General features: G+C 35.6%; 1 protein-coding gene across 6 annotated transcripts in view; it reads left to right on the top strand.

The window, feature by feature from the left end:
- The window catches only part of dock11 (dedicator of cytokinesis 11), an 82,785-nt gene that overhangs the window by 39,857 nt on the left and 25,869 nt on the right, over window positions 1-17,059 (top strand). For 4 of the 6 annotated variants that reach the window (XM_017472258.3, XM_047156403.2, XM_053681308.1 and 1 more), the window contains 9 exons: window positions 1,526-1,609; window positions 7,360-7,471; window positions 8,153-8,191; window positions 9,088-9,269; window positions 11,333-11,443; window positions 12,723-12,792; window positions 12,935-13,023; window positions 14,855-14,969; window positions 15,215-15,281. In XM_017472258.3, coding sequence (XP_017327747.1) covers window positions 1,526-1,609; window positions 7,360-7,471; window positions 8,153-8,191; window positions 9,088-9,269; window positions 11,333-11,443; window positions 12,723-12,792; window positions 12,935-13,023; window positions 14,855-14,969; window positions 15,215-15,281 — 869 coding nt within the window. The remainder of the gene's footprint in view (window positions 1-1,525; window positions 1,610-7,359; window positions 7,472-8,152; window positions 8,192-9,087; window positions 9,270-11,332; window positions 11,444-12,722; window positions 12,793-12,934; window positions 13,024-14,854; window positions 14,970-15,214; window positions 15,282-17,059) is intronic. The other 2 variants (XM_017472259.3, XM_053681307.1) reach the window with 1 other exon arrangement.

Here is a 17,059-nt window from a genome sequence, read left to right as displayed (position 1 = left end):
ATTGTGTTTCAGAACACATCCTGTTTGCAAAAGTTTTATCCACTTGAACCTAATCAATAATAGAAATCAATGCAGAAATTACTGTAGGACATTTATATCTTGAGTTTATATTTTGAGCTAGATGCATACATAACTATAATTAAATAAATATTTGTGAACTTAGTATTGTAATATTCTACCTGGGGGGAAGAAGCAAGGTTTGAGATATGGAGCATTAAACTTTAGCCATTCCACCAATCATAAACTTAATCAGTATTAAAAGCTTAACTACAGTTAAACTTTAATCTTAATTCAAATTTACATTTTCAAAATTCTAAGATAGCTAGAAGGTGGCTTTCTCAACACTGGCCAAACAGCTAAAAAAAACCAAAAAGAGTCTGTTTCTTAGTAAGCAGTCCATCAAACCTAATAGGTGACAAATACAAAAAAAAGTGTAACCTTTAAGCCTGTTAACACTAGATATTAGATATTAGATATGCTTTCAAGTAGGGGTGTAAACCTCAGGCTTCCACACGATATGATACAATTCTTAAGGCAACAATGTGATCATTTTAATACCACTGAATCTACTACAATACAATATGATATGATTTTGATTTAGTTATCGTTATGTGACCAACTTTCAGAAACTGGGGTAATACTACCATTAATTTTGAATGATGATGACTTATAGAAGGACAATTAAAAGTATCAGAGTTATAGGCAAACGATGCTATTTATTATTAATGATTTATTATCGGTGCCTTGATTTATTTAAATCATTGCTTTAGTACTTGCATCAATCCAAATCGTCCGATTATTCCAACCCCTTCCTTCCAGTCATATCTCTAGACCTAAAATTACTTTTGAAAATTTGACATTGTAAGCAAAATATTTTTACTTTAAAATTGTATTTAAGTTGTTTATTTGTATGTTGTTTTATAACAATGTCGTTATATTATAATACATTACAAAAACCACACACGCGTGCATACACACACACACACCCACAGATACACACACCAAATCAATGTCTGATAGCTGACATTAAGTCCTGGAGACACTGTAAAGTTCTGTTTATTAAACATATGGGTTTTGAGTATGCTGTTTTTCGTCAGCACATATACAATATCGATTGAACACGGCATATGTTGTGCGTTTATCCTCGATAATGATTGGCTAGTAGAATTTCATAAACCTAAGTTTATCTGTGTGTTTGGAGATATAACTTATTACTTGGATTATCACACCAAAAACTTTGCGAAATGAAACAATAACACCAGAGGAGAATAAAGTATTCCCCAATGATGAAGTTTATGTGGTTATTTTCTATTATTTACTCATTTTTAACCACAATGCCAGACAGAACCTTATATTACTGACTTCATGTGTTTTCTAGTAGCTCTCAGCTTTGCAGCGTTATATACCTTGTACTGTACAGTGTACAGTTTAGTTGTGCTTCAAAATAACAAAATATTTACTTGCTTTGAACTGTCCTTATAGTATTTTAGTTAAAATATGAAAATGCTTCTGCCTCTCCTTACAGCGCTGCCTGACCTTCATGAACAGAGGATTTGCATTTAGTCTTGTGAATGACTACATGTGTGGATTCAGCCAGAAAGATCCCAAGGTAAGAAGTACCATATGTGTTGGGTTTAAGGTACTGTAAAAGCAGTACTTTCCAGGAAAAGTTGGTGATAGGTCATTTTAGGGTTATTTGTTATAGCACTGCTAAAGCAATTTTCACAAATACCTATGGCGGGGATCATCAACTAGCGGATCACAATCCAGATGCAGACCCAACAAAGTATTTCGGAGGATCGAACCGAGTACTAGAAAAAATACCGTAGCAGAGCCGATCGATGTATGGCTCCAATTTTCTAAACGATAACCATATTGATTTCTGTAGAAGATCCTCGATCTGACATTTATGTATTTTGTTATCTGAAGGCAGCTCAATGAGTAAGGAAAGAGTTTTCACAGATTATTCAATTTATTCACCATGTTCTGTTTAATTAGAGGAGTGGCAACGGCTTCGGGGGAAAAAACCGACAACGAAGACAAAAAATTTAAAAGTGACTGACACAGAAGTATGTTTTTATTCTCTGCTTCAGAATCTGGGATTAGTCAAAAGTCTTAACGTGAAGCACCATTATGAAGCAAAACATAACCACATCGAATTGTCCTGTCTTTTTATTATTGGGCCAAAGTGTGCTTCTTTTTTTCTTTCTGTGATTACACAGCGTCTACTGAAAATTTTGATGTATAAAGCGTCACAGTTTTGCTAAATTTACAACCTGCATGTTTAATTTGCTTGGTGCCAATCCGTAAAGTTGAAGCATATTTTCTACAAATTTGCATTATTTCATAGTCTACATTCACACTTGAGTATACTAATGCACCAATACCTCTCTCAAATGTTTAGGTACATGTATAAATGTCAGTTTGAATGAATAAAATGAATATAAATAAATATTTTATATATATATATATATATATATATATATATATATATATATATATATATATATATATATATATATATATATAAATGTTTAAAATTCACAGTTATATACGTTTATGGATCGTGACCAAAAACTGCAGGATATTTTGCAGAGAACTTTTAACATAAAGTCCATAAGGGTGTTGTCTTTTGCAAAAATGCGTTTAAAAAGTAGTGCCAAGATGTGGGAATGAAAATCACTTTCTAGCCACTTTTTCCTAGTTCACCTTTTGGCCTATATATAGGCATGAACTAATCATCAATGGTTAAGCTTTCAAAAGTAGTCATGTTAGTTGCTTATCCAGACTTTTGTAAACAAGGAATTATATGTAGCTGGACCTTCACTTTTTTTGTTTGAATACCCCTGACCTATGGTATATAAATATTATATTTAATAAAATATTATTATATAATTATATAATTATTAGTATATAAGTATTATTGATTTCAGGTATTTGAAATGTACTGTATACCTCGTAACTTGTTAGTCACATTTCACATCTAACTTCTCTTAGTAAGCCCAAATAAATAATAAGCCCAAAGCACTTTTGCACACAGTCTCCATTAATATCAAACAACCATGGACAGATTAATACTGTGTGAAAGAAATCTGCCCATATATTGATGCTTATGAGAGAGTGTATAGTTACCATAAATATGTATTTATAGCTAATCTTAAGATCAAAAATATAGTTATTACAGTTCAAGAGACGCCTTGCCCTTGAGCAAGTATCACATTGGATTTGCAGAATTAGAGTATCTGGCACAGCCAAGTGGTAAAACGCAAGATTCTTATCATAGGTAAAACTGTTGAAATTTGACTCTGTAAGGAACTTTGTTATGTCTTAGTGTCATCAAAGGCCTAATTACCCAAGCTATTATATAACTAACTACCTTTTCCAGTAGTAGGATGGTAGTGTCACTACTTTTTAAACTCAGACAAATAATTCTTTTTTAAACTCAGCTAGATAATTAAGTATAGTAAACTATAATGCACCAATTTTTATACAAAATCACTATGAGGTACCAAAATTAGCTTAAAACTAATACTTCTGTTTCAAGCCTTTAATCAGGTCACAGTGCCTTAAGGTATAGTTCATTATCGAATACAGATGGAAGAGTAACTGTTCTTGATGTTATATGAAAATATTTGACTTGCAAACCTAATTACATCCTCATTCCATTGTGGTTTCTGACAAACAATACAGTGGATATAAAAATTCCACTGTTAAACTGGCAGGTTTGTGTGGTGTAAAATGTTTAATATTTTTGAGTAAGCGTCTATCAGCATGGCACAACTTGACTCGCAATGTTTTCCCACTTTGTCTTGCAAAAACATTCTAGAGCCATCAAATCGTGAGAGCATCTCCAGGGCGCAGCCCTCTTTAGATCACCCCACAGATTTTAGTTTGATTCAAGTCTAGACTCAATTTATGGCTGGTCATTCAAAAACGTTGATCTTCTTTGAGTTAAGCCATTCCTTTGTTGATTTGGATTTATGCTTTGGGTCATGGTCTTGCTGAAAGGTGAAATTCCATTCCATCGTAAGCTTACTAGTAGACGCCTGAATGTTTTGTACTAAAATTGAGTACTGATATTTGTAGCTATTCATGATTGCCTCCACATTAATAAAAACCCACAGTTCTGGCTGAAGAAAAGCAGCTGTAAAGTGTGATGTTGCCACCACCATGCTTCACCGTGGGTGTGGTGTTCTTTTGGTGATGGTGGTAGTGGTGGTGGTTTTTTGCACCAAACATACCTTTTGGAATTATAAAATAAATTGGTCTCATAAGACTATAACACATTTTGCCACATAGTTTGGAGTGATTTAGTTGGACTTGGATGAAAGGGTTTCTGTCTATTCACCCTACCCCATAGCCCAGTCATGTGAAGATTATGAGAGATTGTTGTCACATGCAGAGAGTAATCAGTCCTAGCCAGATATTCCTGCAGCTCCTTTAATGATGCTGTACAGTAGGTCTCTTGGCAGCCTACCAGGTAAATATAGGGTTTGTCCTTTTATAAATTTGGGAAGGACACCCTGTTCCTGGTGATGTCACTATGGTACCCCATTTTCTCCACTTGTTGTCGATGGTCTTCAGTGTTCCATGGTACATCTAATGTTTTGGAAATTCTTTTAATACCCCTCTCCTGATTGATAACTTTCAACTAGTGAGATACCGTACATGCTTCGTAAACTCTTTGTAGACTGTGTCTTTAGCAGTCAGATGAAACCAAGAAAAGAGCATGAAAATCCCATAGACACAGCTGGTCTTTATTTGGGGTTAATCAGAACAATGTCATTGTTGTTAGCTGTATGACGATTACTTTTGAACATGAGATGTTCATTTTGAACATAGCCAAATCCCTAAATAGCCAGGCTATTGTAACTTTTTTCCTAAAATGTTTCTGATTGTTTTTACATTTTTATATGTTGTATCTTGGTTTAATTTTTTTCTGCATTACAAAAATCTGCCCTTTTAATCGGGGTGTGTAGAATTTTTATATAAATTGTACATACACTCATCTTGACAGACATGCCTGATAACTTGTTACTTGTGCCAGCGGCTTAGAGAGCTCAGCAAGGGGCATTTCAAAGGCTTCGTTTTGTTGCGTTCTGGTGATTTTGAGAAAAAAAAAAGAGATCTTTTTTTTTTTTTTTTTTTTTTTAAAGCCATCAGTATATGTATTTTAATACTTGAAATAATTTTTTATGGGGTCCTAAATGTCTTTAGCAGGATGTGTCCTGTTGTACTAAAACAAAATGTTCTTAAAATTGGAATATTTTATTAAAGCTGAGGTTTAATATTACCAGGAAAAAAAACTGCACTAGAGTCAGGGTTTCTCTAATAATGGATATTATTGATTTTGTATTATCTCAATCATTTAGAGATGTAAAATTTTCGTGCAGGAATCAGTACACCTGAAACTATATTACAAACCTAATTACCCAGGCAAAACCCCTTATTAATCTCAACTATATTTATATTGTTTCATTGACAAAACACTATTTTAATTTACCTGACAGAGAAGAGGGGTATGTACACTATCATCCAACCTTTTGGACACAGCTGCATATAGTAGTGTAGAAATATAGAAGTTTTCTAAATTTTTTATATGATTTTAGAATACTAATTACGTTAACAGACATTAAAGTTGTGAAATAACAGATATGCAATTGTGCAGCATTCAAGTGAAAAGTGTTAAATCAAAACTTTCATGTTGCATTCTTAACAGTACTCCTGATGAATCTCATGAAGTCTTCTCAACCAGCTTTTCTTCCAAAATAATCTCAGCTCCTGATCAGTCTGTACAGGATTTTGCGTGATTGTTTTGGCGAAAAATACTTGATTTTGCCACAGATTTATTTATTTATTTATTTTAATTTGCAATACAATTAGCAGAGTTTTTCATGTTTTTTTGCATAAAACTACTTGAAATTGCAATTGCACTTTCAATTGCCTTTTTTTTTTTTTTTTGCAGTTGTGCAATTGTCTTTTGTGGTGATGTTTGTTAGTAAATGAGACCTTTTAGCTGTACTCATGTTCGACGCACGTGAATTGAAAAGGACATTGATGATGTCACATTGGCCCAAATCTGCAGAAAATCTGCAGTAATCTAGAAAAGTTGCAAGCTCCTCAGAATATTGCCGAGTTTGCGTGATTTTGCGTTCATTTCTGCGACCGCAGAATCGCAAAATCCTGGAGGGACCGCCTGATCTGCTCAGTGCTACAATCTAAAACAAAACAACTTGTTTAGGGAACCTGTTGAATTTTAAGTGACTATTTATTTTATTAAAAGTCAATTCTGATGCTGATATAAATGGGCATACATGGGCATTAACCTCACTAGTTCTCAAATAGAAACGAAGGAAGCAATGAAAAATGCAAATTAAAGCAATGAAAACTACAAATTCATCTGTCCAAACATTCGACTGGTAGTGTATGTAAAAAGAAAGAAAGAAAATAAATAGCGGAGTTGCTGAAATCTGACAGAAATAACATGAAATGAGATTTTGATAATGTTTTCCTAAAAAATCATTATTTACCACAACAAAGATTTGTTTACTTTAATTGTCCGAGTCCAATGTTCTAAGATACCGATCCAAAGATTGGATTTAACTCATGTGTCCGTTATGTTGTAATTAAATTTCTGTGGTAAAGTATGTCCTCATATTGCACAGGATATAACAAATGTGCTTGTGATTATGTCCAAGTAATGTGGTTGTTTCAGCTGAGAAAATATGCTCTGAGTCAGAGTCCTCTATTGAGGATTTTCAATAAATCTGTCGTGCAGGTTGTAATAAAAAAACACATATTGAACAATTTAATAGTCGTTTGCATTCCCATGAATTGTGTCTTTATCTAGAAACCCACACTGTAACACTAGGTTTAACAAGGTGTAACTCAGGTATTTTTTGATCGCCATCAAGATAAAAAAAAGCCTACACACAGATGCATGCGCACACAAAAACACACACACACCTCTTAATCTGACATAAAAATAATATTACATATATATATATATATATATATATATATATATGTGTAGTTAGAAAGAGACGGCTGTGATGTTTTGTATGAGCCCTGGCTGAACATTAAACTTGTACAGTAATCATTTTGATTCATAGCTATAAAAGCAATTCAGCTTATATACAAATGTAAAAAAGTTTTTTTTGTTTTTTTTAAACACCTTATTTAAAAGTAAACCATCTTTCATAGCATTGTCTGGGTATTAACATGTTAACCCTATGCATTATACATTTATAAATATATTCAGAAGTATTTATTCATTTAGTAAGCTCAATATGTATGGTTTATACATTAGAGAGGAGCTGATACGTAACATAGCTCTCACATGACTTTCTGCATTTACAGGTTTTGACAGAAATGAAGTTCTACTTCCTCATGGCAGTGTGCAATCATGAGCACTACATTCCACTGAACCTGCCAATGGCATTTGGCCGTACCAGATTACAGAGAGTCCAAGGTATGTTTAGCAATGTACTTACGTGTATTGTTACCATACCTCACTCCTCCATCCCTCCCTTCCTCTCCCTCCCCTCCCCTCTCCTCCCCTCTCCTATTCTTACACATTGATATCACTGTAACTACAAGCACTGACCTTCACAGCTTTATACCAACATGTAAATATTGACATATCTAACTGTAATATTTGTGTAGATTTTGCATAACATCTGTTACATTTTAACTTTATTTTCGTACATTGATATTATGTCCCTTTTCATTGTGGTCATGGTAATAGTATCTATATTCATGGCCTTAAAGTGTGGCCCTGAAAAAAATAAATGAAAAATTTCACTTTTAATAGCACCACTTTTACTACAATTCCTGCACTTCACAACAGAGACATTTAAAAAGACAAATACAGGCATTGGATTGTCTGTCAGACATTTCCAAGATGAATAGATACATTTGAACATATTTTTATAGATGTACAGGTGTAGATATCAGAGCAAGTGACATTCTCTGCACTACCTAGGATGATTTTATCAACCAATGTTTTTATATAACCAAGCTGAATTTGCATTCCCAGCCAGTGAAGCACTAAATTAATGTTGCTTTTGACCACTTTGAACACAAACACTTCCCTCCCTGCACGATTTTTCATTCTGTTTTTTCTGTTTGTTTTTTTTTTGCTCATGATCAGATTTTATTTCATACGCGGCGGAGTGTTTTGGCGTCATAGGTAGGTGGTGCCGGCGAATGTCAATGCAAAACAATTCCGGGCTGCCATTTTAACCACACTAACTAGCTAGCCATTATCATGCTTGAACACATAACTGTCATCGCATTTGACATTTCAGGCCTGGGCCTGTGCTTTTTCTGTCTGCTTTATTAAGCTGAAATCCAATAGTGCATTATGGCTTTCTTTTTTTTCTTTTTTTCTTTTTTTTTTTTGAATGAACAATTTTTAAATGGATGTTTTGAAGTGCTTTTGTATATGTTATTGCCACAAATAAATGTACTTCCTCACAGGTAGGCGCCACCTGTCTTCGTCACACTCCTATCTCCATCGTGCCCTCTGCAGCGTATGACTAAGTTTCAGTGCCCAGAAGGATCTTGTGTGAATCAGTGGTTTCTCTTAGTGGTGTGCTGGAGAAAGTAAACATAGCGCTAACTGAGGAATTTTAGAATACAAAAAAAAAAAAAAAACAGCACAGAGATGCTCCCAGAAAGACTGCTGTGTGCTCGGGGGGATCCTGCTGCCTAAAACACAAGTTCTTTCTCAAACTCATGGTTTCACCAGTATGGTGAACAGTTGGACCATCTTCCAAAGAGACACAAATCAATTGTGTTTGTTTGAAACTGTGTTATTGTATCAGAAACACCATGTTTTCATAAGATGCATCTCACAATCACACTCAGACGCTCTGTGTCTTGATGGCTGAGGGAAGATCTATTGTACTTCTCATTTGTACATATTTGAACCATGTAGACAGACAAAGCTTGAAATTGAATTGCTTGTACAACAACTTGATGGGTGCTACTGTACAGAATTAGTTTTTTTAGTAAGACATGAACTGGATTGTTAATACTGTCTGTAACAGTGATAATACATATAAAACTAATAACACTTTGCAGACCAGAGTCTGGAGTACAGCCTTACTGAGGACTACTGCAGGAACCATTTCCTGGTGGGTCTGCTACTGCGAGAGGTAGCCGAGGGCTTGCAGGGAAATCCAGACATCAGGCAACTGGCTGTAGCTGTTCTGAAGAACTTGATCATTAAACATGCCATGGATGACAGATACACATCTTACAAGGCAAGTTATAGCTGTTAGTGTTGGCTGTTTCCTTGTGGAAATAAAGACTGCTGGGGCTGTATTCAGAGTTGGTGACTTAATCCAGCAATTTAAGTACAAATGGTTTGTCAATATTTACAAGAGAGAAATTTCAGATTATGTAGTTCAAACCTTCAAGGTTAATAAACTGCCTTTTACTAAGATGAAGTCTCTCCTGATGTCCTCTTGTTAAAAAAAAAAAAAAAAAAAACTTTTTGTGGACAACATCATTGATTAACTAGTGTTGTATTTGTTATTCTTTTAAATATTATCCTCAAATGTCAATGTTTTTGTGTGTATTTACAGCCCAAAATATGACTTTTAGCTTGACATGTAGTACAATACATCAGACTGTCAACACTAAACTTAACACTGCTCCTTGCTTGAGCCAGTATCATACGAATTGGGCTTACGTCTGAACATTTTCAGTATTAATTTCAGTATTAATGCCTCACTGCGCATGCTTATCTCTTAACTCTGAATAAAGCCCTTGGCATATTTTTGTTTTTTACATGTGAAGCGGTAACAGACATCTGTCGCCAGTATTCTGCATTCAGAAAGCCATCTCATTGATGTCGCCTTTCATATTTGCATATATACCTCATTGTAGCGTGCAGTTGTTGGAGAGATCTAAAAGGCGCAAGGGCGTAGTCTGAAAACGTTTATTAGGGTAAATCCAATAATCTAATTCAAGTTCTATGGAGTCAAAAACAGGCAGATGAAAACAAAACATTTAAAAAAACAAAAAGAAAAACAGACTGAACAATGTTAACAATCAGAGGACTACCATGATAATGGGCAAAGGAACCTTAGACCATACCGTATAAGGCCAAAGGACTGCCAGAAAGAACAAAGCAGGACAGAATGCAAAAAATAAATACTGGAATATAAACAGGGACAGACACAGGGCTGATATGACCCTCACATGCTGCCTTATTTGACACAGAATTACGACGTTTGCAAAATGAGTAATGAATATTAAGAATTAAACCAGGCTTTACTTTTCATAAAGTGCCCAGTCCTTTTATGACATGTTTTTGGCTCATTTTCTCCCCCTTAAATGCTACTGACATGATGTCAACATATTTTCCTTTACTGCATCCAATCTGGACAGCATAAAGACACATTTATGATGGTAGACCTATATACCTGCAAGCAAGGCTAATCATAAAATCAAATCAAAAAGAAAAAAAGAGAGAATGGATATTAATAGGACAGGGAACTTTCGAAAAGAAAAAAAAGTCGAAGAAAACTATTTAATTATATGTATTTGCAACATCAATATTTTAGATTTTGATACCTAATGCTTAACTTTTAGATCGTGAAATTGTGACCTATAATGCAGTTTTTACTGCTTTTCAAACTAAGGATTTCAAATGTATATCTCTAAAGGCTGTGTAATATTATACCACAGACAAAGAAACCTCAAATTCTGCTTATGCCGTTGTGCAGATGACAGTCGAGCAAAATCGTAACCAGGACACTGATAAGCAACTGTCTGTTATGCAAATATTTCATGCAGTCTATTGTACATAAACTTCTAAAGCTCTGGAACTGGAGACAGAGCGTGAGCTGTCTGTGAGCTGTTTGTGCGTTTTATAGTTCAGATGATCCGAACAGTGTGCTTAATTCACCCGTTGTAGATGTCCGCTTTAAATTAGACTGCGCAAAAGTAAACTGCCCGTTATGAACATCTAAATTACATATCACAGAACGTAAACAGCTTTCATAGTCATAGCCAGATGGTCTTTGACAATAAAATTTCATTCCATCATTGAGTCTACGTTTGTTAGTCTCCTAAGATATTGAATTGACCCACTGTCAGTTACAGCTCCAGGATCTAGAGTTCCTCATGTTATCCACACATCTATGGTCTGTGTGGGTTTCCTCTGTGTTCTCTAGTCTCTCAAAGGACTTCATGATTAGGCTGTCAAATGTTCTGCATTTTATCATCAGTGGTTTCTTCTTCTTGTGTTTTCTGATTCTTTAAAAATGTTCTTTTCATCTATCTATTTATTTATTTATTTCGGTTCAACCCTAAACAGCATCACCAGGCCCGTATTTGTGTGCTCTACCTGCCACTCTTCGAGCTGCTGTACCAAAACCTGAATCGGCTGAATGCCAAGCAACCTTCAAGATCTGGCTTTGGTATCATGGTAAGCTTCTTCTGTTCATCCAAGGATATATATAGTCATGGAAAATGTCAAACAAACAATGCACAGTAGACATTTAGTGCTGAAATATCTAGTAGAACATCATGGTTGTTGCCATAGTAGAGGGTTTGCTTTGACAGACTTGTGAGGAATCACTTAGACTTGACAAAACTGTTCCAGATTGACAAAAGAGGTTTTTGAAAGTAATGTGCACCTGGTGTTTTTACATTAAAAACAAACAAGCCAACATGATTTCCAATTAACTGTAAAGAATGCATCAGTATATACACTCACAGCTCTTTTGGATTATAGAAATTCCCTGTGAGCAGGTCACACTTGTTTTGCTTGTGTAGTGGTTTCAGGGCATGAGTCGAGGCCACACCATTAAAAAATATTTTTTTAAAAATAAATAAAGGTGTGCCTTTTAATACGAAAATGAAAACTAACGAGGCAGTTTGTATATAATAGAGTTTTACTTTCAATTTCAATACATTATAGCACACATACTGTCGAGTCCATCAATATTTGGACATTAGCAAACTTCATGTTATTTTTGCTGTCTATTACAATATATTGGAGTTGAAAATATATAATAAATAGTGCAGGCTTTCGGTTTTAATACGTCTAAATCAGGTGAACATTGTAGGAATTTCAAGCAATTTTGTCTGTGTCCCCCACCAAAATTTTGTCTTATTTAGCATTTTCCTGCTCTCCTCCATTGGCCGTATTTTTGTGGGCATTTATATTTCCAATAAAATGTGTTTTGGCTACATGAAATTGTCAGACAGTTGTGCCCATCGGAGTGGATATTGTGCAAGAGAAAAACACTGTCTGAATATTAGATAACAGGTACCTGGAATGTCAGGAGAATTCTACCCTCTACCCATCTTAGCATATGAGGTCTGAATATAGATGTGCACAGTTTCTTTATTAACTCTTCAATATGTGCATGTAAAGGAATAATACTGAGCAATACCCAATACGATTATGGCAACTAGAGGTATTAATTAAGCAGAGAACGTGAGAAATCAGCGAGGAATAATAACAGTCTCAGCCGTAGTCAATCAGTATTGTTTTCGGAGGTGTTTCCTCACTGTTTGAATCAGTGTGTGCATTTAAACGGAACTTCATGTTTTGCTTGACTTCACATACTGTTGGTGTGTTACTTCACCTGGAAAAGTTACATGTTTGCTGTTTTGCATGCTTAGAGCAGGTTTTAATCTGCACGTTTTATTTACTCAAATGAAAAGGATTTTTTTTTGTCTCTGAAATGCCACCTCAGTGCAGAGATGATGTATCAATGAATAGCTTAGACCCTCGGCGTACCAGTACTGTCATCGAAAAGGAACCAAGTGAGTAGAACTACAAGTTAAAAAACAGAACGAGAGATTTAAAATAAATAAATAAATAAATATTATATTTTTATTTAATTTATATAGCATATTTCTGAAAAGTATTGAAAACATAATGTGATGTGATGTGTCTGTCTCATAGCTGGGCTGGCCACAATGAACGGACATTTAAGGAAAGAAGACTCGCGAAGCTCCATGTACGGAGACCCTGGAACACCAGATATTAATGAGGTTAGAGGAGTCTTTTAGAGTTCTGGAGTGGCATAGGATGGGTTGCCATGGCAATGCAAAAAGAATAAGAAAAAGAATAAGAGGGGGAAAACAGTGGGACTCCTGAATAGCACAACTGTCTAAGATTTTTGCCCTATCATCAAGGGAGATCACGAATTCAGGTCCTGGCAATCCCACAGCCATTTGGGAGTTCAAGAGAGCCTACTTGTTCCAGAAAGACAACCTGTTAAGCAATTAACTTAAACCTAGCACCAACAGCACAATAGCAATGGTGAATTATATTGATATACTGTATAGAGATCAACCACAGTCATGCTGATTAAATTCAGCACCGTAATGTAGTCAGTGGAGCAGAACACAACAGAAACGTTTCATTAAATACCATTCAAGAAGGCTAAAATCTAAGTTGAAAGTTCACTTCAGAAATCAATCTTCATTTCTTTAAAACCTTGAAGCACCATTGTCAAGCTCCTGCCCATTGGAGCACATCAGAACTGTCAAACTCCAGTGTAACTACCCTACACTTGCACACCTACAGTTGCTTCGCACCTCTGGGGTTGGGGTTTGAATCCTTGCTCCACCCTGTGTGCGTGGAGTTTGTATGTTCTCCCTGTGCATCGGGGGTTTCCTCCCCCAGTTTAAGGACACGCATTGTAGGCTGATTAGCATTTCCAAAATCGTCCGTAGTGTGTGAATGGGTGTGTGATTGTGCCCTGTGTTGGGTTGGCATGCTGTCCAGGGTCGCCGTCTACACTCCTGTCATGGTTAATGTTACAGTGTTATGCAGTGGGCCCTCTTGGGGTGTGGCCCTGGAATATAACCCTGGAGTCCTTTGGCTTAACTCGGAGGCAATAGGTAGGAAATGTACAGTATATGACTAAATTGGAGAAATCCAAAAAGTGTGTCCTACCAAGCATATTGGCTATGTTTACAATCAGAATGAATCTGAGTCAAATATTCATTTATATGTGTGTTATATGTATTCCGAACAAACCTTCTGCACAAGCGCACAGCATCTGTCGTCATGCCAACCATACAATATCGGAGAACAAAAGCCATGGATGTGACACCAAATGATTTAATAAGCTTTTTTTGTGCATTGTTGACACATATAAACACAAATCTTACTCACTTTACTCGACCAACGAAGAAAACTGCAAGCAGTGTTACAACATCCTGCTTGACTTCACCACAAAGCACTTATGCCTGTTCCACCTCTGATAACCCGCCAATTCTGGATGAAAGTACAAAGTCAAGATTGGTGGGAGAGATTTGTTCTTAAGGAGTTTATAGATGTGGAATGGAAACAGAATTTTCGAAAGACTTGACATTCTTTTTTTTTTTTGCATTTATGTAGTGTTATGTAAGAACACATAAGCCCTGCAGAATGTACAGTGCGTGCCCACTGTTCCCTTAATAATGTTTGTTGCCATTGATTTATATAAATTAGGTTCTTGCACTGAGTATCGAATGATTGGCAATTTGGAGTTCACAAAAGCACTGTTAAAAAGTCTGTGTATCTGTTCTGCAAGGGAATGGTCAAATCGGCAATAAAAAAACCTCATTAAAGTACGTAAGATATGAACTTCAAATTTCATTCGGCTCTAGCTCAGTTGATTGATAAAGGTGTTTACATGAAGGCTTTTCATTCCGATTGAGCCGTCAAATCGGATTACTATCAAATTATTTGGTGGCATATAAACGTAGCCATTGCAGCTTATTCAGATTTAATGAATCGTCAATCCTTTACAGATTCAAGCAAGCACAAGCAAATCATGAATTATCTCAAACCTGTTTTCACTCCATGTGTAACACAGTGTTTTTGTTACAGTTACAGAGACGTGGCTCCAGAATGAGCACCCTTTCGTCCATAGGACGCCTTGGACATTACGAGGTCAGAGGACTGCTGCTGTGTTTCCTGCACATTGCAAAGAATTTATCAGAGGGTCAGTACCAGCTATTCTATTTGTGTGCATAATGCCAAATATTTGTCATGCACTTCTGCAATATTTTTTATACAATCTATGTTTATTAAGCATGATTTCTTTAACTGTATTTTGTGTGTACTAAGCCTATTTATGAAAACAGGGACAAGCATAGTTGGTTCTGAGAATCCATTGAACAGACGTGAACAAACCTTTAAACTTTAACTCAACCTTTAACTTCTTATGCATTCGTTCTTTTCTCCCAGATACCCTGCTGGCCTACTGGAACAAAGTGAATTCACAGGACATCATGAACTTCCTCAGTCTGTTAGAGTGAGTTGCTTAAACAGTAAAAATGCTTTTAAATTGCTCAGTCATTCCGAGGTATGCAAAGTGCATGTTTAAACTACCACACCTTACAAATAGGTATGATTGTGTGTGTGTGTGTGTGGGTGTGTGGTTAGAGGGGGTGAATTTACACAATATTTTGTGTCACACTTTTATTTTTGGTATGATATGATTATCCTAGATGCTTGAATGGCAATAAAAGGAGGTGCTTTCTGTGGAAATTTTCTTTTGGAGTATAAGCAGAGTTTATTCTTGAGGAATAATTAATATTCCCTAAGTCTTGCCTCAAGCACAAAAGCCTTTTAAGCATATTGAAATGTTTTGTTTGACATGGGCAGGGTTCATCTCATTCTACCCTAACAATAACTCTTTTTTTACTATATACACTTGTGGTGAAAACTAATTGAGCCCTGTGGAACTGTCTGGATTTCCACTCTAAAGGATATTGTATTGCAACCTGGTCTTCAATAGGTCTTAATAGACATTCAGTAGTATTTCGTACTAGTACAAATAACAGGAAATATGTAGAACATGATAAAAACCATAGTTTAAGCTATGGCCTTAGAGAAAGTGTATTATGTGGCTGCTGAGTGTATTACGTGGCTCGTAAGTGGTCATAATTGCCTCATTGTTTTTGTTTACATGGGGCTCTTTAGGTAGACACGCCCTCAGCACCGCTTCTTTCTTCCCCCATATCAGTATGTTCGGAAAGAAGAATTAAAACGTGTAGCTATACCCAGTGCAGCCATATATGTTTACAGTGTGCAAAAATATATGCTTTGAAAATAACAACTTAACAGCAAGAAACCTATTAAAACTAGATTCAATTTGGTAGTACTTTTCCTTGGTGGAAGTCATTTATTGCTGGTTAAGCAGATAAAGCAGGATGCAGAATTAGTGACTTTGCTCCCAGACAAATATGTAAACATAATCTGTATAAAGCGTTCAATTGTCTGAGTGGCTGCTTCATATGATTAATCAAATAGATACATGTACATCACTTCGAGAGCCATATTAGACAATGCTTTGGATAAACCAACTTCATAAAAATATTTGTAATGCTAGCTAAGTCTGGTGCAGCTAACGATGCTAAGGACGCTAATACCCGCCTGTGTAACAAGAAGAGTACTTGTGTAATTTGGTTTGATCGGGCTCTCTGGATAAGAGAAACTTAATGTGAAATGTAATGTCAACTTGTGAAATTGTTATTTTAGCTATTAAAGAGGACTGCATATGTCGACTCCGCTAAAAAAAAAAAAAAAAAGAAGACAATTACTGCAACATGATCAGGCATTTGTTTGTTTGGTTTGGTTTCTTATCAAGCAATGTTAGTATCATGTTAACTAGGTATTTATCTACTTGTGAGGAAATATCTTCCCTAATGAAGTACAACAAATGTTATGTACTTTTATCACCTATCTAAATGACAAAGTAAGGAAATGCTCTTTATTTATTAATCATTTTAAAACTGTAATATTAATAAATAGACAGCCTGCCTCATCACATGAAAGTTATGTCTTGACAGTCTTTGCTAATGCTAATGTTAGTTAGCATGCTAACTGTATTTGAACTATACGAGGTACAGAGATCCCGGGGATGGAGCCTTGTGTTCATGGGCGGAAATGAGGGGCAGGCTCAAGGTGTAAAAAAAAAAAAAAAAAAAAATCTGAACTTGTTGAACTCCACCTGCTTAACTGCTAGAGACATAATCTTCACTAATCTTGCCTTTGTGTTACTTTAAACAAATAACGTGCTGAACAGTT

The sequence above is a fragment of the Ictalurus punctatus genome, chromosome 7 (genome assembly GCF_001660625.3).
Source record: "Ictalurus punctatus breed USDA103 chromosome 7, Coco_2.0, whole genome shotgun sequence".
NCBI lineage: Eukaryota > Metazoa > Chordata > Actinopteri > Siluriformes > Ictaluridae > Ictalurus > Ictalurus punctatus.
Note: the sequence above shows the minus strand (reverse complement) of the source record. Positions and strands in the feature narration are given on the sequence as shown.